The sequence below is a fragment of the Malassezia japonica genome, chromosome 2 (genome assembly GCF_029542785.1).
Source record: "Malassezia japonica chromosome 2, complete sequence".
Taxonomy (NCBI): domain Eukaryota; kingdom Fungi; phylum Basidiomycota; class Malasseziomycetes; order Malasseziales; family Malasseziaceae; genus Malassezia; species Malassezia japonica.
The window spans coordinates 149,120-168,133 of NC_083371.1; the positions used below are offsets into that span (position 1 = coordinate 149,120).

The 19,014-nt window shown below is 63.8% G+C and overlaps 13 protein-coding genes across 13 annotated transcripts; 6 read left to right on the top strand and 7 right to left on the bottom strand.

Moving 5' to 3' along the window:
• Window positions 1-2: 2 nt before the first annotated feature.
• On the bottom strand, window positions 3-646 carry TMA20 (translation machinery-associated protein 20; the record flags this gene model as incomplete). Its single annotated transcript, XM_060265157.1, has 3 exons — window positions 3-43; window positions 66-338; window positions 361-646. The coding sequence occupies 3 exons, from the start codon at window positions 644-646 to the stop codon at window positions 3-5; spliced, it is 600 nt and encodes a 199-aa protein (XP_060121140.1).
• A 48-nt stretch (window positions 647-694) lies between these two features.
• Window positions 695-2,149, top strand: MJAP1_001193 (uncharacterized protein; the record flags this gene model as incomplete). Its single annotated transcript, XM_060265158.1, has 1 exon — window positions 695-2,149. One exon carries the CDS (start codon window positions 695-697, stop codon window positions 2,147-2,149), a length of 1,455 nt encoding a protein of 484 aa, XP_060121141.1.
• A 5-nt stretch (window positions 2,150-2,154) lies between these two features.
• On the bottom strand, window positions 2,155-2,903 carry YUH1 (ubiquitinyl hydrolase 1; the record flags this gene model as incomplete). Its single annotated transcript, XM_060265159.1, has 3 exons — window positions 2,155-2,217; window positions 2,240-2,617; window positions 2,640-2,903. The coding sequence occupies 3 exons, from the start codon at window positions 2,901-2,903 to the stop codon at window positions 2,155-2,157; spliced, it is 705 nt and encodes a 234-aa protein (XP_060121142.1).
• A 109-nt stretch (window positions 2,904-3,012) lies between these two features.
• On the top strand, window positions 3,013-4,181 carry UNG1 (uracil-DNA glycosylase; the record flags this gene model as incomplete). The annotated part of the gene is made up of 3 exons (XM_060265160.1): window positions 3,013-3,720; window positions 3,767-4,000; window positions 4,023-4,181. The coding sequence occupies 3 exons, from the start codon at window positions 3,013-3,015 to the stop codon at window positions 4,179-4,181; spliced, it is 1,101 nt and encodes a 366-aa protein (XP_060121143.1).
• A 4-nt stretch (window positions 4,182-4,185) lies between these two features.
• MJAP1_001196 (carbonic anhydrase) lies at window positions 4,186-5,924 on the bottom strand (the record flags this gene model as incomplete). The annotated part of the gene is made up of 6 exons (XM_060265161.1): window positions 4,186-4,909; window positions 5,301-5,331; window positions 5,501-5,516; window positions 5,573-5,705; window positions 5,751-5,771; window positions 5,797-5,924. 6 exons carry the CDS (start codon window positions 5,922-5,924, stop codon window positions 4,186-4,188), a joined length of 1,053 nt encoding a protein of 350 aa, XP_060121144.1.
• A 140-nt stretch (window positions 5,925-6,064) lies between these two features.
• Window positions 6,065-8,131, bottom strand: MJAP1_001197 (alcohol dehydrogenase (NADP(+)); the record flags this gene model as incomplete). Its single annotated transcript, XM_060265162.1, has 7 exons — window positions 6,065-6,810; window positions 6,845-6,952; window positions 6,981-7,039; window positions 7,075-7,157; window positions 7,186-7,260; window positions 7,429-7,659; window positions 7,682-8,131. 7 exons carry the CDS (start codon window positions 8,129-8,131, stop codon window positions 6,065-6,067), a joined length of 1,752 nt encoding a protein of 583 aa, XP_060121145.1.
• A 126-nt stretch (window positions 8,132-8,257) lies between these two features.
• On the top strand, window positions 8,258-9,206 carry MJAP1_001198 (uncharacterized protein; the record flags this gene model as incomplete). Its single annotated transcript, XM_060265163.1, has 2 exons — window positions 8,258-8,437; window positions 8,460-9,206. The coding sequence occupies 2 exons, from the start codon at window positions 8,258-8,260 to the stop codon at window positions 9,204-9,206; spliced, it is 927 nt and encodes a 308-aa protein (XP_060121146.1).
• Window positions 9,207-9,253: 47 nt separating this feature from the next.
• RER2 (ditrans,polycis-polyprenyl diphosphate synthase [(2E,6E)-farnesydiphosphate specific]) lies at window positions 9,254-10,184 on the top strand (the record flags this gene model as incomplete). The annotated part of the gene is made up of 2 exons (XM_060265164.1): window positions 9,254-9,735; window positions 9,758-10,184. The coding sequence occupies 2 exons, from the start codon at window positions 9,254-9,256 to the stop codon at window positions 10,182-10,184; spliced, it is 909 nt and encodes a 302-aa protein (XP_060121147.1).
• A 200-nt stretch (window positions 10,185-10,384) lies between these two features.
• MJAP1_001200 (acid phosphatase) lies at window positions 10,385-11,743 on the bottom strand (the record flags this gene model as incomplete). Its single annotated transcript, XM_060265165.1, has 1 exon — window positions 10,385-11,743. The coding sequence occupies one exon, from the start codon at window positions 11,741-11,743 to the stop codon at window positions 10,385-10,387; it is 1,359 nt and encodes a 452-aa protein (XP_060121148.1).
• A 60-nt stretch (window positions 11,744-11,803) lies between these two features.
• On the bottom strand, window positions 11,804-12,959 carry MJAP1_001201 (uncharacterized protein; the record flags this gene model as incomplete). The annotated part of the gene is made up of 2 exons (XM_060265166.1): window positions 11,804-11,968; window positions 11,991-12,959. 2 exons carry the CDS (start codon window positions 12,957-12,959, stop codon window positions 11,804-11,806), a joined length of 1,134 nt encoding a protein of 377 aa, XP_060121149.1.
• A 61-nt stretch (window positions 12,960-13,020) lies between these two features.
• On the top strand, window positions 13,021-14,036 carry ORT1 (mitochondrial ornithine carrier protein; the record flags this gene model as incomplete). Its single annotated transcript, XM_060265167.1, has 4 exons — window positions 13,021-13,886; window positions 13,920-13,933; window positions 13,956-13,965; window positions 13,988-14,036. 4 exons carry the CDS (start codon window positions 13,021-13,023, stop codon window positions 14,034-14,036), a joined length of 939 nt encoding a protein of 312 aa, XP_060121150.1.
• Window positions 14,037-14,332: 296 nt separating this feature from the next.
• Window positions 14,333-15,644, top strand: IDH2_1 (isocitrate dehydrogenase (NADP(+)); the record flags this gene model as incomplete). The annotated part of the gene is made up of 3 exons (XM_060265168.1): window positions 14,333-14,342; window positions 14,370-14,455; window positions 14,478-15,644. 3 exons carry the CDS (start codon window positions 14,333-14,335, stop codon window positions 15,642-15,644), a joined length of 1,263 nt encoding a protein of 420 aa, XP_060121151.1.
• Window positions 15,645-15,675: 31 nt separating this feature from the next.
• MJAP1_001204 (uncharacterized protein) lies at window positions 15,676-18,924 on the bottom strand (the record flags this gene model as incomplete). The annotated part of the gene is made up of 1 exon (XM_060265169.1): window positions 15,676-18,924. One exon carries the CDS (start codon window positions 18,922-18,924, stop codon window positions 15,676-15,678), a length of 3,249 nt encoding a protein of 1,082 aa, XP_060121152.1.
• Between the last annotated feature and the right edge of the window lie 90 nt (window positions 18,925-19,014).

Below are 19,014 nucleotides of genomic sequence, written 5' to 3' on the forward strand. Positions count from 1 at the left end.
TATTACTGGAAGCCCCCGCGGCTGCACGCAGCGTAGAGATCGTCTGTGTGAGAAGCGCGACGTACCACCGAGGTAGTGCACATTGTCCACCGCATTGCCTTTGCCTTGCGTCTTGATCTCGTCGGTGCCGAGGAGCAGGACACCGACCGAGACCTCGTGCTGCTTGCCTTGCGAACGGATGGCGACCGGCGTGCCCTTTGCAAGGGGCTTTTCGCCGTTCGACGCATCCGGCAGGTGGCCGCCCGCCGACGTCAGGCCGGGCGACATGACATTCGCACCAGACAGCAAAAACTTGATCGCGCCGCGGTCCACCTGGATCCAGGGCAGGAGCGCCGGGTCTGGGTCAGTAGCATGACGTACATTGGTGGAGGACATGGAGCGTCGGCAGGTAAGGGCCGTCATAGTGCTGGAAGAACACCGGCAGGCCCTTGGAGAGGACAATCTGCACATGCTCGCGCTTGAACTTGACGACAGTCATCGGCTCCTTCTTCGGCATGATCTGCTCGAGGAGCGCGCCGTCGTTCGCGCCGAGCGTGTCCTCGTACTGCTCGAGCAGCTTGGTCCGGATTCCGCGCTGCACTGACGACTTGAGCGACGTGGGCGTGCCCACATCCGTCTTCGGGTCCAGCTTCTTGAACAAGGACATGGTCGTACAAAGTCGGCCCGATGCGCACGTGGCACTTCTTCGATCGTCATGCTCCGTCTGGTGAGGAGCCCCGCCGTGGCGCGCGTCGGCGTGCGTGCGCTGCGTGCGCCGCTACCTGCACCGCTGCCTGCGAGGACGCTGGCGACCAAGCCGCGGCAGGGCGTCGTGTCGTATGCGGCAAAGCTCATGTCGGACCCGGTCATTGAGGTGATTGCGCTCGCCTCGCGCATCGCGCGCATCCTCCTTGGATCGGCGCTCGCGGTGGGCACCGTGACGTTTGTCGCTTGGGAAGGCGCGCACCAGTACGTAGAGCACGTCGCAATGTGGCGCGATGGCAAGCCGGGGGCGGTCACCGAACACGACCCCTACGCGTGGCAGCTCGACGACGTGCTCCAGCACGTCGGGCACATGGAAGGCACCGACGCGCGCCTCGGCATCTTTGGACGGCATATCGTGCGCAGCGCCTGGATCGCTGAGAACTGGGGCGGTGGCATCGCGCCCGCTGCCATCTTTGGCAAGGCGCCGCGGGGCTTGCGCACCACCGGCGTCCAGGACCTGTCGGCCCACCAGGGCCTGACGCTCGCCGAGCGCTTCCTCAACACTGCGCTGCTCGTCGCTGAGCAGCGCAAGGTCACTGTGCAGGAGTTTGCGCATGACGCACAGCCGCTCGACACCACCGCCGTGTCGCTCGAGGCGTGGCTCGCGAATCTCCGCGCCAAGATCGGCACGCCCGCGATGCTCGCCCAGGCGGGCCTCGCGTACGAGAAGCTCTACGACGCGTACGCGGCGCAGCCCAACGCGGGCGCGTACTGCGCCCTGCTCGCGACGCGCCTCGGTACGCTCCAAGGACGCCTGGGGCACACGCAGTACGCGCTCGAGTGGTTCGACCGTGCGCTGCACGGCAAGGGCAGCACGCTCGCACTCGTCGACGGCACGCTCGGCGGCCGCCCGCCGCGCGAGACGCCGGCCGAGGTGCGCAATGCGCTCGGCGTGCTCCGTGCGCTCTCGCGCGTCTACGTGCAGGAGGCGAGCAGCAGCGCCTCGCCCCGCACCTCGCTGTACGACGCGCTGCGTGCGCAGGTCGCCGGCCTGCGCCTCGCCGAGGCCGAGCGCGAGCGCGGCGGTGCGGGCGTCGATGCGGCGCTGCAGCACGCGTGGGCGCTCGAGGTGGAAGGCGAGCTCGCAGTGCACATTGCCGAGACGCTCTACGCGCTCGAGCGGCACCCCGCGCAAAAGACGTGGTGGAGATTCTGGGGCGCGTCCGACAAGCTCCTCGCGACGCGCCCGACCGGTGCGCCGAGCGTGCCGGCGGGGCGCTACGAGCCGAGCCGTGCGTGGCTTGCGTTTGCGGCCGAGCGCGCGGCCGCGGCCCTCGCGCAGCTCGCCGCCGAGACGCCGACCGAGAACAGCCAGCGCCATGCCGCGCAGCGTATCGGCAACGCCGCGACGCAGGTGGACGAAGAGGCCCAGCAGCTCTTGCATGCACTTTCCACGCGGACATAGACTATTTACGCGCTGCCAGGGCCCAGGGCAATGAGATTGTACTGCACCTGGTCGGGATCCGCTTGCATCTGGGTCAGTCGTGGCACATACATAGTAGGTCTGTACAAACTGCGCCGCAGCCGTCAAGAGATCCGCGGCGGTCGGCACGTCGACATCGCGCTCGATCGGTCCACGGCGGCGGCCATCGAGCTCGATCAGCTTGCCGCTCGGGCCACGCACAAAGGCGACAAAGTGCAGGTCGACCTGCGCGTGCGCCTCTGGCGCAGCCGTCTGTCCTTCGCCGGCGGTCTGTGCGTGCGCGTCGCGCAGCGCATCGCAGGTCTCCAGGAGCTGGGGGCGCTGCCCCTGCGGCGCATTGCGCGCGGCCTCGAGGAGCTGCGCGAGTGGCGTGCCGGCCTGCACAGCCGAGGCGGCCCGCGAATTGCTGATGGCGTGCAGCAGGCCGATGGTGCCGCATGCATTGCCGATCTGGGTCAGCTACGCAACGTACCGTCTGGGGGAGGTAAAGCAGCTCTTTTGCGTCCTTCGGCTCGGCGTACACCGCGTCCTCGGCCGTCTGGCGCGCATCGATGCCGAGCGTCAGGGGGAAGAGGAAGAGCACCGCGTCGACCGGCTGGGGAACCATCGCCAGCAGGTCAGCATCCAGGCCAAAGATATCGTGGAACGCATGCTTCTGCGTATCGAGTCCAAGCCTCGCACTCCATTCTGTAAAGAGCTCAGGGTTCGCTTCCAGCGGGACCCACGGCGAAGACATGGTGCAATGCGCAGCGTCAGGGTCGAGCCACGTGGAGGGACGCGCGACGCGCTTAATGCATCGGTGGACGCGCCTCGCTTCTACGAGTGTGCGTGGTGTGCCGAGCAGAATGGGTCCCGTGGCGAAACGTGCACGAACGCTCGATGCGCAGCAAGTTGCGCCGATTCGGGCAGAGGATGACTTTGACGAGTTTGACGTGCCGGAGGAGGACCTGCTGCACGCCGTCGAGGACGCCGAAAAGGTCAGTGCGTCGCAGGAAGACAATGGGCAGAAAGAGCAGCCCAAGGCGGCGCCTAAGGCGGAGCCCAAGGCGGAGCCTGCGCAGCCTGCGCAGCCTGCCAAGCCGGTGCAGCCGGCCAAGCCTGTGCAGTCGTCGCTCACAGGACCGGCCAAGGCATCCGACGTGCCCACCTACACCCTTCCCTATGCGGGCACGCCCGACGACCCCCTCGCGCTCGAGCGCACGACCATGAACAAGGAGTGGTTCGATCGCCTGGAGCCTGCCATGCGCCAGGACTCGTTTGCAAAGCTGAAGCAGTTCCTCGACGGCGAGAAGCGCGCCGGGCGCACGATCTATCCCCCCCCTCACCTCATACACAGCTGGTCGCGTACGACGCCCTTGGAGCAGGTCAAGGTCGTGATCGTCGGCCAGGACCCCTACCACCAGCCCGGCCAGGCGTGCGGCCACTCGTTCTCCGTGCCGATGGGCATTGCCGTGCCCGCGAGTCTGCGCAATATCTACAAAGAGCTCAGCACCGAGTACCCCGACTTTACGCCCCCCAAGCACGGATGCCTCGAGGGATGGGCGAAGCAGGGCGTACTCCTGCTCAATGCTTGCTTGGTACGTTGCTTTACTGACACAGACGGTGAATGCAGGCAGCGCCGGCTCGCACCACAACCATGGCTGGGAGCCCTTTACGCGCGAGATCCTCAAGACCATCGGCAAGGCGACCGCCGGCGCGACTGCCGGCAGCGGCCCTCTGGAGGCCATGTTCAGCGGCCAAAAGCCCAAGCAGGGCGGGCCCCGCAAGGGTGTCGTGTTCCTTGCGTGGGGCCTGCCGGCCGCGCGCATGCTCGCCGATGCCGGCATCACCGAGGTACGTGCATCCACTCACGCAGAAAACGCCCAATGTGCTCCTCCTGCGTTCGCCGCATCCCTCGCCGCTGAGTGCGCACCGCGGCTTCCTCGGCAATGGCCACTTCCGCAAAGCGAACGAGTGGCTCGAGGACCCTTCGCGGTACGGCCCGGGAGGAGGCATCCGGTGGGGAGAGCTATAGATATTTATGAAGAGGACGTTTCGTTGCCAAGCGGCGGTGGCAGCATCGACACGTTGAGGTCGATCAGCTTGCCGTTCTCCAGGTTGTGGATCCAGCCGTGGATCGTCACACGGGGGTTGACCTTGCCGTTCAGCGGCGAGACCTTCTGGTTCCAGTTGTCCTGCACCACGGGGTGCTCCGAGATGTTCTGGATCTGTTTCCGGACACTGGCCTCGGCAAGGAGCGGCACGAGATGCTTCTGCATCGTATTCTCGTCCCACGTGTGACGCTCGTGCACCTTGACACGCAGGTAGCGAGCCAGGTCCGTGAGCGGCGTCAGGTGCCGGTTCAGTGCAGTGTTCGCCTTGGGCTCCGGATACTTTTCGTCCTGCTCGCTGATGACCTGCTTCACCGCCGCTTGGACACCACCGCACGAGGTGTGACCAACGACGATAATGTGCTCCACGCCCAGCGCCTGTACAGCAAACGTCAGCGCACTCACGGCACTGTCGTCGTGCAGGTGGAACTGGTTCGCGACGTTGCGCAGCACAAACAGCTCACCGGGACGGGCATTGCACACGACGCTCTCGGGGACACGCGAGTCACTGCACCCGATCCAAAAGACCTTGGGGTGCTGTCCCTCCTTGAGTGCGTTCGCAAGGTCGGGCTGGTGCACGGCAAAGTCCTGCGACCAAGAGGCGTTGCGGTCAAGGAGCGAGTCCGGCACCGCACGAGAAAACGGCATAGACCTGGGGGCAGTTATGGTGCAAAATGGGGCAGACGCCAGTCGGCGATAAGGGGTTGCAAGCGGAGTACGATGTGTCTCTTTAAGCACGCGTACAAACGTCCGAGTGCCCGTGCGAGAGGCTGTGCACAGTGAGAGTGGTATGCTGGAAACGTTCAATTGCGGGTGCTTTGGCACCGCGAATGCTGCAGGTATAGCGCAAGAATCGGTCCGGCCAATTGCGTCGCGTTTAGTCCCGATTGCATAATGCGTCCGACAGCAGCGAGTGGATGTCAAACCCAGTGGATCACGGAAGGAAGGACCGCAGACGGTTCACGCCAATACCGCGACGCACGTATGGCATAGCCAGGGGCTTGGATATAGTACTCATAGGCGTCCGCAGTCGAAGACCTGACGAGATAGGAAGGCATAGGCGCTTCAGGGTCACTGGCAAAAAATAAAAATCGCTCCGAGCTGCGTGGCACAGCACTGTACACAGTGCTGTGCCCCAGCGACTATCGTATGCGTATAGCGCGTTCGATCTACCACATCTACCAATTAGAAGGGCTTGTCAGAGTCGGGAGTGTTGTCTGTGTAAGTTTGTCGGCAAACGTACCCTCGTAGAACCAGGCCTAAAAATCAAATGCAGCAGCGAAAGCCGAGCCAGCGCATTGCAGTGTCAGTACACATCCTTCTTGCGCGCAGTACGCACCACAGGGGTCTTGTCGAGCACGTCAACCTGGAAGAGGGGCACACCACTAAGGGCAATGGTCACCGCAACGGCGCCAGTGAAGCCCCAGAAAGCGAGCGAGGGCACCCACCTGTGCTGTGTTAGCTTCTATTCATCGAGCGTGCGAGACACATACTTGAACGCGTACTGGGCATTGCTAAGGTCAGCGACAGAAAACGTACAGAGTGTTGCCGAGGTGAGGCTGGAACGCAGGCTTCAAGAAACCGGCGCTGGGGGTCGCACGGAACGACGCACGAGGCGACGTGCGGAAGGCCGCGCGGGCAGCAAGCGAGGCACGGAAAGCAGACATGGCGAGTCGATGTACAAGCGGAGGAGCCGTCACGGTCGGCCTCGTTCCTTCGGCCGAGTGACCCGGAGAGGACCGGCGGGACGTGCTTATGCAAGCAGAAGAAGCTACCGCGCACGGGCGCTATGGAGGAGTGGGCGTGCTTACGCCTCGAGGTCCTGCTTCAGGACGAAGCGGTAGCGAATGTCACCCTTGGACACGCGCTCAATGGCCTTGGAGCAGTCCTTCATGTCCACGAGCTCGATCCAGGGCTCGATCTTCTTCTCGGCAGCGAGCTTGAGCATGCTCAACGCCTCGGTCTTGTTGCCGATGTGCGACGAGCCGAGCATGGCCGAGCGCATGGCGAGGTCCTGGACCTTGAGCTTGATCTCGTCCTCGGGCATACCGACGCAGATCAGGCGGCCCTCCACCTTGAGCGCGGCGACCATGCCGGGCAGGTCGACGGCCGACGAGGAGGCGGTGTTGATGATCAGGTCAAAGGGCTTGTTCAGGTACTTCTTCGACCACTCGGGATCCTCCTTGGTCGAGACGAACTCGCTCGCACCCATCTTCAGTGCGTCCTCCTTCTTGTTCGCCGAGTGCGAGATGGCGACGACCTCGGCACCCATGGCCTTGGCGAACATCACACCAAAGTGGCCGAGACCACCGATACCCACGATACCGACGCGCATGCCGGGGCCGACCTTGTTGCGGTACAGCGGCGAGTAGAGCGTCAGACCAGCGCACAGCATGGGCGCGGCGTGCTCCGACTTGATGCCGTCCGGAAGGGGGAAGACAAACTGCTCGGGGGCACGGATGTTGGTCGAGTAACCACCCTGAGCGATGCTGCCGTCCGGCCAGATCGAGTTGTAGGTGTCGACCATGTGGCCCTTGCCGTCACCAATGCAGTCTGGTGTTAGCGTGTGTCGTGCGACAGTACGTACAGTTCTCGTTGTCGTGCGTGCAGGGGTGGCAGTGCATGCACGAGCCGACCTGCGCACCGACACCGACGCGGTCACCGACCTTGACGTCCTTGACGTTCTTGCCGACCTCTGTCGTGTGAGACGAAGAAATACGTACTGGTCACCTTGCCGACAATCTCGTGGCCGGGAATGACAGCGGGCACCTTGAGAGGGCCCCTGGCGTTAGCAGGCACAAAGGCAAAAATACATACCAGCCACCCGAGACCGTGTGCAGGTCCGAGCCGCAGATACCACAGTGGGTAATGGCGACATCGATGTCGTCGTCGGCCGGCGCCTGCCATTAGCTTGATCATGTAACGTACCTTCAGGTCGAAGTCAATGACCTTGAAGTCGGTCCAGTTCTTGGTGTCGTGAATAGCGTATCCCTTGGGCATGATCTACGTTTGGGTGAAGAAGGAAGTGTCGGGCGACAGGTTCTATATGTAGGGGTCCGCCCGCACGCTCCACATGGCCCGCGCCACGTAGGGAAAGCGCACATGCGCACGGTGATGCTTTAGTCATCCGAACCAAACGCAGGGTTTGTGACGTCATGCCTTCGTAGTCACGCGCCGGCGGCGTCCATAGACCCTCGCGGCGCGCTGCGTAAAGGCCTCGATCATATTCGCCGATAGTTTCTGGAACATTTGCCGGGTGAGCGCGGCATACAGCTGGTTCGCGAACGAAAAGTCCAGGGAGAACTTGACGCGCGTCTGCGGCGTGGTGCCGGCCGCAGGCAGCGCCTGGAAGCGCCAAGTGGTGCTGAGCGAGTTAAATAGAGCCGAGGGCTTGGCGCGTGCCTGCGTTAGTAGATCGACGTACCGTTACATATTCACCGGGGCGCATGCTCACCTCGCTCACGTAGCTCTCCTGTACAGCAGAGAAACCGATCGCGAGCTCCGCATCCACGACCGACGTCGGGCGCTCTTTTTGGGTGCGCACGTCCGGCCGGCGCGTCGGGCCGAGGACGCGCGACGAGACGCAGTAGGGCACAAACTGGGAGTAGGAGTTGACATCAGCGACGATCTCGTACAGCTCCTCTGCCGAGTACGGAAGGACGATCGTCTCTTCGTAGCTGTCGCCTTTTTGCCCACCGCCCAGAATCCCGTTGAGGTTCAAAAAGGTGCGTGGGGCGCCCGCAGCGAGCGCACGAGGGCTCCGCCGTACGACCTCGCGCAGTGCATGGGCTCCGTTGCTGGCGCGCAGCAGCGCCGGGCGGCTCGCCCGGGCAGTTGGCAGCTGGGCCACACGCAGCGCAGGCAGACCCCGCATCAGGTGGAAGCGAATCCTTCCGACGCGTCGCGGGGTACTTTTGCAAATTTATATCCGGCCCAAGGCCAATTCGCGAAAATGGGAAATTTTTGGATTAACAGGCATCGTGCATAGGCGCTGGGGAGCATGCCGCTGGATACCGACCGATACCTCACCAAACAAGGATGGCAGGGGCACGGCAAGCCGCTGGACGGAGAGCAAGGCCGCGGACTTAAGAAGCCGCTCATTATCCCCCAGAAGCGCAACCTCGGTGGAATTGGCCAGAATCGCGACCGCGCCGTGGAGTGGTGGGACGATGTGTTTGCCGTACGTATCTATGCTAACATAGGCCGGTGCCAAAGCGCTTGCAATCGGGCCTAGCAAGAAGCAAGAAACCGAGGAGCCCGTACCTCGCCGCTCACTGAGCACCGTCGCCAAGATGGAGCATGCGCGGCGGATGCTCATGCGTGGATTCGTGCGCGGCGAGATTGTTGGTGATGAATCGCTCCTCAAAGAGCAGCACAAGAGCGCATATAATGGACAGAGCGCTACAAAGGCTACGGATGCCGTGCTAACCAAGGCGGGACTGTCAGGAGGAGGGAAGAAAGTCGAGAAGGAGGACGTGAAGGAGAAGAAAGGGGAGAAAGAGAGAAAGGAGAAGAAGGAGAAGAAGGAGAAGAAGGAGAAGAAGAAGGAGAAGGAAATAAAGGAAAAGAAGGAAAAGGAGGAGACGAAGGAAAAGGAGGAGAAGAAGGAAAAGAGCGAGAAGAAGGAGAAGAAGGAAAAGAAGGAGAAGAAGGAGAAGAAGGAGAAGAAGAAGGAGAAGAAGGAAAAGGAGGAGAAAAAAGAGAAAAAGGACAAGAGGGAAAAAGGCGACAACCAAGAAAAGAGCGACAAGCAGGCAAAGAGCGACACGAAGGACAAAAAGAAAAAGTCCGAGTCCAAGCCGGCCAAGTCTGAAAAGAAAAAGTCCTCTTCCTCCCAAACCGAACACACCCCCGCAGAGACTACCCTGCTCACGAAGCGCAAGTCCGCGCCCATGTCGAGTGATGCCCCCCTCTCGACCGATACCCCCAAGCGGAAGCGCACCGCGTAGCGCCGTAGCACACACCTCCACTTGGAATCTCCTGTTCCTTGGCTTGGATGGGCGTCGCATGTCCTCGTACGGAGGACTGCGTGCATCCCCTGCTCTCCAAGGACGCGCGTGAAGACATGGCGCCCAAGTCGGCTGACATGGAAGAGTCCACGACGCTCCTGCCCTCGGCATTTTCGCGCGTCTCGGCGGTGCTCACGTCGCAATGTGCGTGGGTGCAGACGCTGGCCAACCAAGCGCTGCAGCGCCTGGCCGTCAAGGCACTGTCGATGGGCCCCCTCCCCCGGCATATTGCCTTTATTATGGATGGAAACCGGCGCTGGTCGCGGGCGAATGGCGTGCGTGTGCCGGACGGGCACAAGATGGGTTTCGAGGCGCTGCGGCGCGTCCTCGAGCTATGCATGGCGCTTGAAGGGATCTATATGGTAACTGTCTATGCTTTTGCGATAGACAACTTTAAGCGCGACCGGGAGGAAGTGAGTGCGCTGATGGAGCTCGCCAAGACGCGGCTGCTGGAGCTCTATGACCATGGGTACGTTGCCTGACTTATGCAGCGAGGTTGTCTCTCGATACAAGGTGCGCGTGCGCATCGTCGGCCGGCGGCACCTCCTCCCCGGTGATGTCCAGGAAGCAGTGAACCGGCTTGAAGAGGCGACGAAGCACAATTCCGGCGCCATTCTCAACATCTGTATGCCCTATTCTGCCCAGGACGAGATCTGCACCGCGGTCAACACCTGCGTATCGCAGCAAGGAACCGTGACGCAAGAGAGCCTGGACGCTGCGCTGCTCGTGCCGACCGCCGTGCCGGTCGACCTGATGGTCCGCACGTCGAAAGTGAACCGCCTGAGCGACTTCCTCCTGTGGCAGTGCAACGAGCAGACACAGCTGCACTTTGTCGAGCAGTACTGGCCGCTGTTTGGCGCGCGCGAGCTGATCCCTATCCTATTACAATACCAACGCGAAAAGCTACTGGGAATCTAATGTCGGAAGCACAATGACCGGCCCTCCTCGCAGAGCTCGGGCCAGTAAAGTGAAGGCAGTCCGTTGCTTTTGGCCATGCATGAAGGTCTTACGCTGTGGGATAGCAGCGCAATACCGATGAATAGGCCCACTGACACTGACGCACACGTCGCTCAATCGTAGGGGTGCATTCGTGCTGTACAAGATACGGTTATACTGTGTTAGTGCTCGGCGAGCAGGTTGCATTCCTCCTGCACGCTGACATTGTCGGGATGGCGCAGGCGGTCGACGACCACCTCGCGGAACGCGGCGAGCGTGCAGATCTCTGGGCGGCCGGGATAGTGCTTGCCCGGCGCGCTGCATCCCGGGACGACGAGCGGCTCGTCGCCGTAGCGGCACCGCACATAGGCGCCGTCGCCGCTCTCCTTCTCGAGCAGCTCCATGCTCAGCGCCGAGCCAAACGACGGCCACTTGCCGTTGAAGCATTCGAGGGTATGCAGGATTCCGACGAGCGTCGCGTCGTGGCCAAGGTATACACGCAGGCGGCTCGGATCGCGCTCGCCGAGGCGAATGCGGTGCGCAAAGCTGCCGTACAGCGACGCGAAAAAGTCGCCCGTCGCCAGGCGGCGGTACTGCAGCGCCTCTTGCTCGTTCTGGTTCGCAAAGCCCGCGAACCACTCGTGCACCACGGCCTCTTCCATGAGCCCCATGGCCTTTTCGTCGAGGAACGGCGCCGGGGCATCGATGCCGTGGGCCGCCGCGGCGCGCGCCGTGTCTACGAGGCCGCTCAGGCGCGGCTGGCCGTCGACGCGCGGTCCCTTTCCGTTGTTGTGCGGCGCGATGCTCTCGTCGAGCTGCGCGAGCTTGGGGTTGTACACGACCGCGGCCTCTTTTGCAAACGTGCGCATGAGCTGCGCGAGGCGGCCGCAGGTGCGGGGGTTGGGGAGCATATTTTCTTCGGTAATGTTGCGTATAAATACATGGGGCACAAGCGTTCCAGGCTGCCCCAGAAACGGGTCCATCAAACCGGTAATCACCTGGTCGAGGCTCTGCGCGGTGCGGCGCATATCGGTACTGCGGAAGTAGACCATCGCCTCGTCGCTCGCCGCGAGGCGCTCTGGCAAAAAGTGCAGCTTGTCGACGTACAGGCGCCGCATCGCGCGGCCGAGCTGGAGCATCGACATGCGCCCCAGGTCCGTCAGCTCACCCAGGAGGCAGTCGCCCGGCGCACCCGGCGCAGGCTCTGTCCCTGGGCACGCCACTTCGATCCTGCGCTGGATCATGGCCCTGGACGGCACGCCGTCTTTTTCGCCCTCGGCGAGGCGCAGCACCGCCTTGTCAAACTCGTGCGAGGTATGGCAAAAGTTCCAGCGCAGCGGGATCGGCGGCGTGGCCGTCTGCATCCGCGTACGCACCGGCGCGCGCTCGCCGTGCCGCAGGACAAAAATCACTTGCCGCAGCGCGACATCGGACGGAAGCGGCGTCCAGCCCAGCGTGTCCGACGCGCGCCCCCGCCCGTGCGGCAGCGTATCGCGCCCGAGGCGGCTCACGCCCGAGCCCCGCGGCGCGGCATCCGCCATGGCAGCAGCATCTTCCCCCAGGCTCATCCAAGCGTGAAGAAACCGGAAAAGCTGACTAATCTACGAGGGCGGCGCAATGCTCGCGAGCGTCCCCGGCAGCGCCCGGCTGCCTTCGTTGTAGAGGAGGGCGACGGTGGCGACCACCGACACGAACAGCACAGCGACGGTGCTGCCGATGAGGAGCGTGAGCGACGATACGTCCTGCTTCTCGCATGCGGCGCCAGTCTGCGTTAGATAGAAGACGTACCCAGTACAAGGTGCGCTGTGCGCTCTTGGTCGGCGTGCAGGCGCACCGCCAGCACTTTTTCCCGCCCTTGCTCGTCTCGATGGGCGAGCCGTGTCCGGAGCACTTGACGGTCGCCCGCTCAAGCGACTCCTTGGACAGGTGGCACGCACCCGCGTCGGGCAGCGAGCCGTTGAGCGGCGCAACGACGCCGCCGAGCCGCGTCGTGGACGCGGCAAACGGCGCGAGGAGCGCCTCGCGCGTCTCGAGTCCGCGGCGCGCGTGGCCCTGCGATGCGGCGTGCACGAGCGCGAGCGGCGCGGCGCCCGCAAGCGCGCGCTGCGTCAGGCGCTCCATCACCGCCTGCAGCTGCGCCTTGGCCTCCTGGAAGACGTGCGACTTGGCGCCGTACTCGCTGCGGACATCCGCGAGGGCCGAGAGGCGCAGCTGGTACACCGCATCGAGGTTGATCGGCACGTTGGCGTCCGCGAGGCGGCGCAGCGCGCCGAGCTCGGCGTGGAAGCGTGTGAGGGCGTCGCCCGCGTGGTGCGCGGCGTCCTTGACGCCGTTCGTCACTGTCGCGTACAGCTCCGCGAGTGCGTCGTAGTTCGTGCCAGAGGCGCCGTGCGGCACGACGTGCGTCGCACGCAGCGACTCGCCAAACAGCGCCTCCTCGTCCTCGAGGCCGTGGAACGTGACCATGATACCGCCCTTGGCCGGGGAATCAAACAGGCTCGACGCGTCGTACAGCGCGCCGTCCTCGGGCAGGTGGTGCCACACCTCGGGCTGGGTGCGCTCCGCGCACGGCAGCGGGAGCGACTGCGCCTCCACGCCGAGGTGCTGCGACAGGACAATGTTGAGGTCCGGCAGGCTAATCTCTACAGGGTTCGCCGTAGGCACGATGCCCGTGTTGAGGTACAGCGTCGCCCGCGCAAGCGCCACAGCAGGCGCGACAAGCGCCCCGAGCGCATACGCCAGCCACGGCGTCGACATGGTACAGAGCGTACCCACCTCCATCGACCCGCTTCGGCCGAACTCCACACCACGCTCCTACATGGAGCAGGACCGGGGGCGTGCGGGGCGCCTGAGCCGCGCGACGAAGGATGTGCTCTTTGGGTCGGTCGCAGGGATGATGAGCAAGGTGCTCGAGCACCCGTTTGATCTGATCAAGGTGCGTCTGCAGACGCAGCCGATGCATCCCAAGCCGCACTACGCCGGAGCGTATGACTGCTTTCGGCAGACGCTGCAGCACGAAGGCGTCCGGGGCCTCTTTCGCGGCGTCTCGATGCCGCTCGTGGGCGCGACGATGGAGAATGCTGCGCTCTTTCTCACCTATAACCAGATCCAAGAGGGGCTCCGCAAGGCGCTCGGCGCGCCGCGCGATCAGCCGGCGCCGCTCTCGCAGCTGGCGATCGCCGCGGCGGGCGCAGGCGCCGTCGCAGGCTTTGTCCTGACGCCAGTCGAGCTGATCAAGTGCAAAATGCAGGTGCAGATGATGGCCGCGCGCCACGCATCGCACGCCGATGCGCCGATATCGGCGCCATCGCTCATTGCACGGACCGTGCGCGAGAGCGGCCTCCGTGGCCTCTGGCTCGGCTTCTCCGGCACGCTCCTGCGCGAGACGGGCGGCGGCGTGGCATGGTTCCTTGCGTTTGAGCTGTCTACACGCGAGCTACTGCGCCTGCACACGACGCGCCTGCACACGCAGGCGACCAAGGCGGATCTGAGCAGCCTCGAGCTGGCGCTGTGCGGCGCGCTCGCGGGGATCTGCTACAACGTGAGCCTGTTCCCCGCCGACTGTGTCAAGTCGACGATGCAGACGGAGCGCGAGCTGCGCGCACAGACCCACGCGCACCTTCCTCCTACGGGCTTCTTTGCGACGCTCGCCAAAATCTACGAGACGCGCGGCCTGCGTGGTTTGTACGCCGGGGTAGGGATTACCTGCCTACGGAGCGCACCGAGTAGTGGTACGTCCTATTACTAACGCAGCATTGGTCTTGTACGTCACGCCCCTAACCCAGCCTTGTGTACAACAAACTCGAGCAAGCGGCCGAGCGCTACGGCCTGTAGATAGAGCCGCTGTACGCAAATGCAATTTTACGTGTGACGTAGGCGTCACGCGATGCGCTGTCAGCGACCACGGACTTACCGGCCTTCTGCCCGTCATTCGCGCACGCGCCGTCGCCACGTGTCCGATCGGCCAATCCTACAAAGACGTCCGCGGCCAAAAAATAGGTTCTTTTACGATGCCCCTTTGGCCCAGTGCACCGGTCATCACTGGCGTTCGCAACTCGATCCGTAACCCTTTCCGTACCGCTCGCACTTCCTTCTTCGCACTTCCCAAGCACGCGGAATTTTCTACCAGCATGTCCGCTTGTACGTACCCCGTCTGACCGTGCGCAGCCCAAAAGATTAAGGTTGCCAACCCCGTTGTCGAGCTCGACGGCGATGAGATGACGCGTATTATCTGGAAGAAGATCCGCGACGATGTACGTCGAGAAGCTAATGCAGCTCATCCTCCCCTTCCTCGACGTGGACCTGAAGTACTATGACCTGAGCATCGAGAACCGTGACCAGACCGACGACAAGGTCACGGTCGAGGCCGCAGAGGCCATCCAGAAGTACAAGGTCGGTGTCAAGTGCGCCACCATCACCCCCGACGAGGCGCGCGTGGAGGAGTTCAAGCTCAAGAAGATGTGGCTCTCGCCCAACGGCACCATCCGCAACATCCTCGGCGGCACCGTTTTCCGCGAGCCCATCGTCCTTAACAAGATCCCCCGCCCGGTCCCTGGCTGGACTAAGCCCATCTGCATTGGCCGCCACGCGTTCGGCGACCAGTACCGCTGCCAGAACTTTGTGGTGCCCGACGCGGGCAAGCTCACGATCACCTTTACGCCCGAGAACGGCGGCGAGAAGATCGAGCACCACGTGTACGACTACCCCAAGGACGGCGGTGTGGCGATGGCCATGTACAACACCACCGAGTCGATCACCGGATTTGCGCACGCCTGCTTCAAGGTCGCGATCGAGAAGCAGATGCCCCTGTACCTCTCGACCAAGAACACGATCCTGAAGGCGTACGACGGCAAGTTCAAGGACATTTTCCAGGACCTCTACGACAACAAATACAAGCCCGAGTTTGAGAAGCTCAAGATCTGGTACGAGCACCGCCTGATCGACGACATGGTCGCCCAGGCCATCAAGGGCGACGGTGGCTTCGTGTGGGCGTGCAAGAACTACGACGGTGACGTCGAGTCCGACATTGTCGCCCAGGGCTACGGCTCGCTGGGCATGATGACCTCGGAGCTGATCACCCCCGCCGGCGACCTCATCGAGAGCGAGGCTGCGCACGGCACCGTCACGCGCCACTACCGCGAGCACCAGAAGGGCAACGAGACGAGCACCAACTCTGTTGCCTCGATCTACGCCTGGACCCGTGGCCTGATCTTCCGCGGGAAGCTCGACGGCAACCAGGACCTGGTCGACTTTGCCCGCGCGCTCGAGGAGGCCTGCACCGAGTCCATCGATAAGGATGGCGTGATGACCAAGGACCTCGCCTACTCGATCCACGGCAAGAACATGAAGCGCGAGCACTACGTGACCACGTTCGAGTTCCTGGACCACGTCAAGCAGCTCCTCCGGAACAAGCTCCACACCCAGGGCAAGACGCACCTCTAAGTAGAAACCTTGGACATTCCCCTTTTCTAGATTACATTGCAGCAAGTACCGCCGCACCCAGCGTGGCACCGGCCACAAACAGGGGATAGATCGCAGCATTGGCCCGCACGCCCGACGCCTCTTTCGGCGGCGAGACCGTGCCGTTGGATCCGGTAGTGTTCCCGGCGTAGTAGTCGCGGCGCGCGGCGGCCAGCAGCGCAAGGAACGCCAGACTCTCGGTCGAGGTCGCACCGGGGCTGTTGGTGTTCAGCTCGTTCACCGTGAGGATATCGTTGGTGTACGAGCCGTAGGGGTCCAGCGAGTTTTGCAGCGTTCCGTACGCCGTCTCGGCGTGCGAAATCAAGCCGCGCTTGCTGGGGTCCATGCTCCCGAGCCGGAAGACGGAGTAGGCCAGGAGCGCCGAGCCAGAGCCGTCCAAAAACGTCCGCGTGTCGTTCACGACATTGTGCAAGAGACCGCTCGCGTCGACCGAGTTGTACGCCGCACTCAGCAGCTCGTCGATCCACGCCTTGATGTTGTCGGTCTCGCTCGAGAAGGAGGAGGCAAAGGTGCTCTGCTCGAGCGCGGCGAGCACACGCAGCATCCCGGCGGCCGCCCACGCATTGCCGGTGAGCCACGCACGCTGGTCGATCCAGCGGGGCTGCGCCACGTTGGTGTAGTTCAGAATGTGACCCCACAGCCCTTTGCCGGTGCCGCTGGGGAGGGCGAGCGCATTGTGCAGCAGCTCGACTTGCGTGTACGCGTACTGGAGCAGCTCGCGGTTGTTGGTCATCAGGCCGTACTGCGCAAAAAAGGGAGGGCCCATGTACACCGTGTCCGACCAGAGCTGCACCTGGTTCGCGACCGCACGCTGGCTCAGCGCCCCGTTCGAGCTCTTGGACACATTGCGCTGGAGATAGTCGAGCTGGCGCTTCGCCGCACCGCCCCAGTACCCGTTCGTGTCGGGGGCATTGTTGGTAAAGCCCTCGACGATCCACGCGCCGATCAGCACGCCTTCGCCACAGCTCGCCGAGTCCTGCGACGCGCCTTGGCCACTCACCTCGTCGCCGGTCACGACCGAGGCAAGGCGGCCGCTCGCGTCCTGCGACGCAATGCTGTGAAAGGCCAGCGAGAGGAGCTGCGCAGGAATCTTGACGCCGAGCGTGTCCCGGGCGGGGTACAGCTTGCCGGCCTCGCCCTTCTTAAAGACGGACCATTCGGGGTAGTACGTCTCGAGGATCGCCGACTGCGTCACGCCCTGCTCCCACGACGCACGTTGCGAGGTGAGCAGGCTGTTGAGCGCCAAGTTGATCATCGTGTTGTTCTCCGAGGCCGTAGGCGTCGCGCGGCGCATGAGACCTTGCTGCACGGCCTCGCGCGAGTGCGCCGACACACCCGGCAGTGCACATAGCGCGACCATCGCAAGGGCGAGCGGCGCGGTGGCGCGGCTCCCACCAATCTTGCGCGCAGGCGCAGGCGCAGGCGCGGGCGCGGGCTCGGCCGGCTCCTTGAGCGTAGGCAGCTTCCCGCCGCTCGAGTCGAGCGTAATGTCAGGCGCGACACCCGCCTTGGGCGCGCCCGCGCCGCCGATCAGCACCATGGTACCGTTTGTGCGCATAAGCGCCACGTCGCCGGTCGCAAACCAATCCGAGAGCGTCGTATCCGACGCGAGGTCCGGCGCACGCACATGCGCCAGCGCATAGCCACGCACGTACACCTCGCCCACCGGGTCGTCGCGTGTCGCGACCTCGTCAAACTTGATGCGCTCAATGGCCTCGGCACGCGCCTTGACTGCCGGCGTGTTGGCCACGAGCTTCAGCTCCATCGACACAGACGGCGGCCCGACGTGTGGCGGAAGGCGGCGTGCCGACTCAAAGTCGACGAGCTGCGGCGCAAACGCCTGCAGGTCGTACATGTTCGACGCCGCGACAGGCGCAGTAACGACCGCAGCGTCGCCGCGTGCGTTCAGGTACGAAGGGAGGTAGGTGTGCATCGTCGGCACAGCCAGGTACAGGCGCATCTGGTCCAACATGCCCTGGTCAAACTGGCAGCCATTGCTCAAAAGAAAGACACTGCGCACCGTATCGACGCCGATCGCACGGCGCAGCGGGGCACAGAGAATACGGTCCATAATCGCATCGCGGGGCACGCGGCCGCTGCGCAGCGCGTACATGTTCAGGCGGCGCATCGGCCAGATGAACACCGAGCCGGTCGACGGGAGCCACAGCGCCTGCTCCACGCACTCGGCGCCCTTTTTGGTGAGGTAAAGGAGCGTCGGCTTGAGGATCTTGACAAGGTCCAGCAGCTCGGACGGCGCTTCGCTCGCAAAGCCGGCGCCCGTGTAGAGCGCAGTGAGGACCAGCGCAACGTATGCCGGCGCAGGCAGCTCGCCCGCGTAGAATGCGTCCGTGAGGATCGTGTCCTTCTTGCCTGGGATCTTTTCCGGGGGGTACTCGCTCAGCCACGCCGTCACGCCGGACGTGAGCGAGGTGTGCGTCGCACGGGTCCACTGCCTCGAGCCGTCGTCGTAGAACAGTGCAAAGGTCTTGGCGCCCGCCTCGTCGAGCTCCGCGCTGCGCAGCTGACTGCGGTCGCACGGCGCGGGCGTGTGGTCTGCCGAGTGGCCGAGCACGTCGTCGAACTCGACGACGCGCGTGCCTTTTGGCGCCTTTGCGAGCTGCTCGCTGTCGCGCACGACGCTGAGCACGGCGCGCGCGAGGGCCGGGGGCAGCGGCGCGGAAGCATCCACGCACACCACCGCCGTCTTGTCGAGCTCGACGCCGGCCGGGAGCGAGGAAAGTTGCGCGCCGTCCGGGACGTAGAGCGTCGTCCACGGGAGGTCGGCGACCGTGGCAGAGAGCAGCGCAATGATCGAGCGCGCGCTCGAGAAGCGGCCGTACACGACGAGCGTCTGCAGGGAGCCTTGCAAAAGAGTGTGGATGCCGTGGCCGAACGCGGCGGCCTGCTGGCGGAGCTCGGTATTGGTGAGCGACATGTCGAGGATTCGGCGCGAATGCTCGCTCTCCTCGCCCGTGACGCCGAGGCGCAGCAGAGAGGGCACATCCGGCGCCGAGCGCTGGGGACGCATGGCCAGGTCAAAGCCCAGCGGCGCATTCACGTTGCGGTAGGTCGCCGATTCGCCCGGAGAACGCGTCTGGGACGCATCCGCCTGGCGCGCGAGGATCAGGGGGTGCAACAGCGGCTGGTCGTACTGCTGTAAGTACTTGACCAGCCCCAGCACCACAAGCAGGGCTACGAGAAGCGCGACACTCAGTCTGTCCACCTCGAACACGGCGCTCATGCTGGTCAAGGGAAGCCACGCCAGGGCCCGGCGAGTTTGAAGCCCCTTGCTGAAAATCGGGCTACACTGCGGGGCTGCATTAAAGATCGG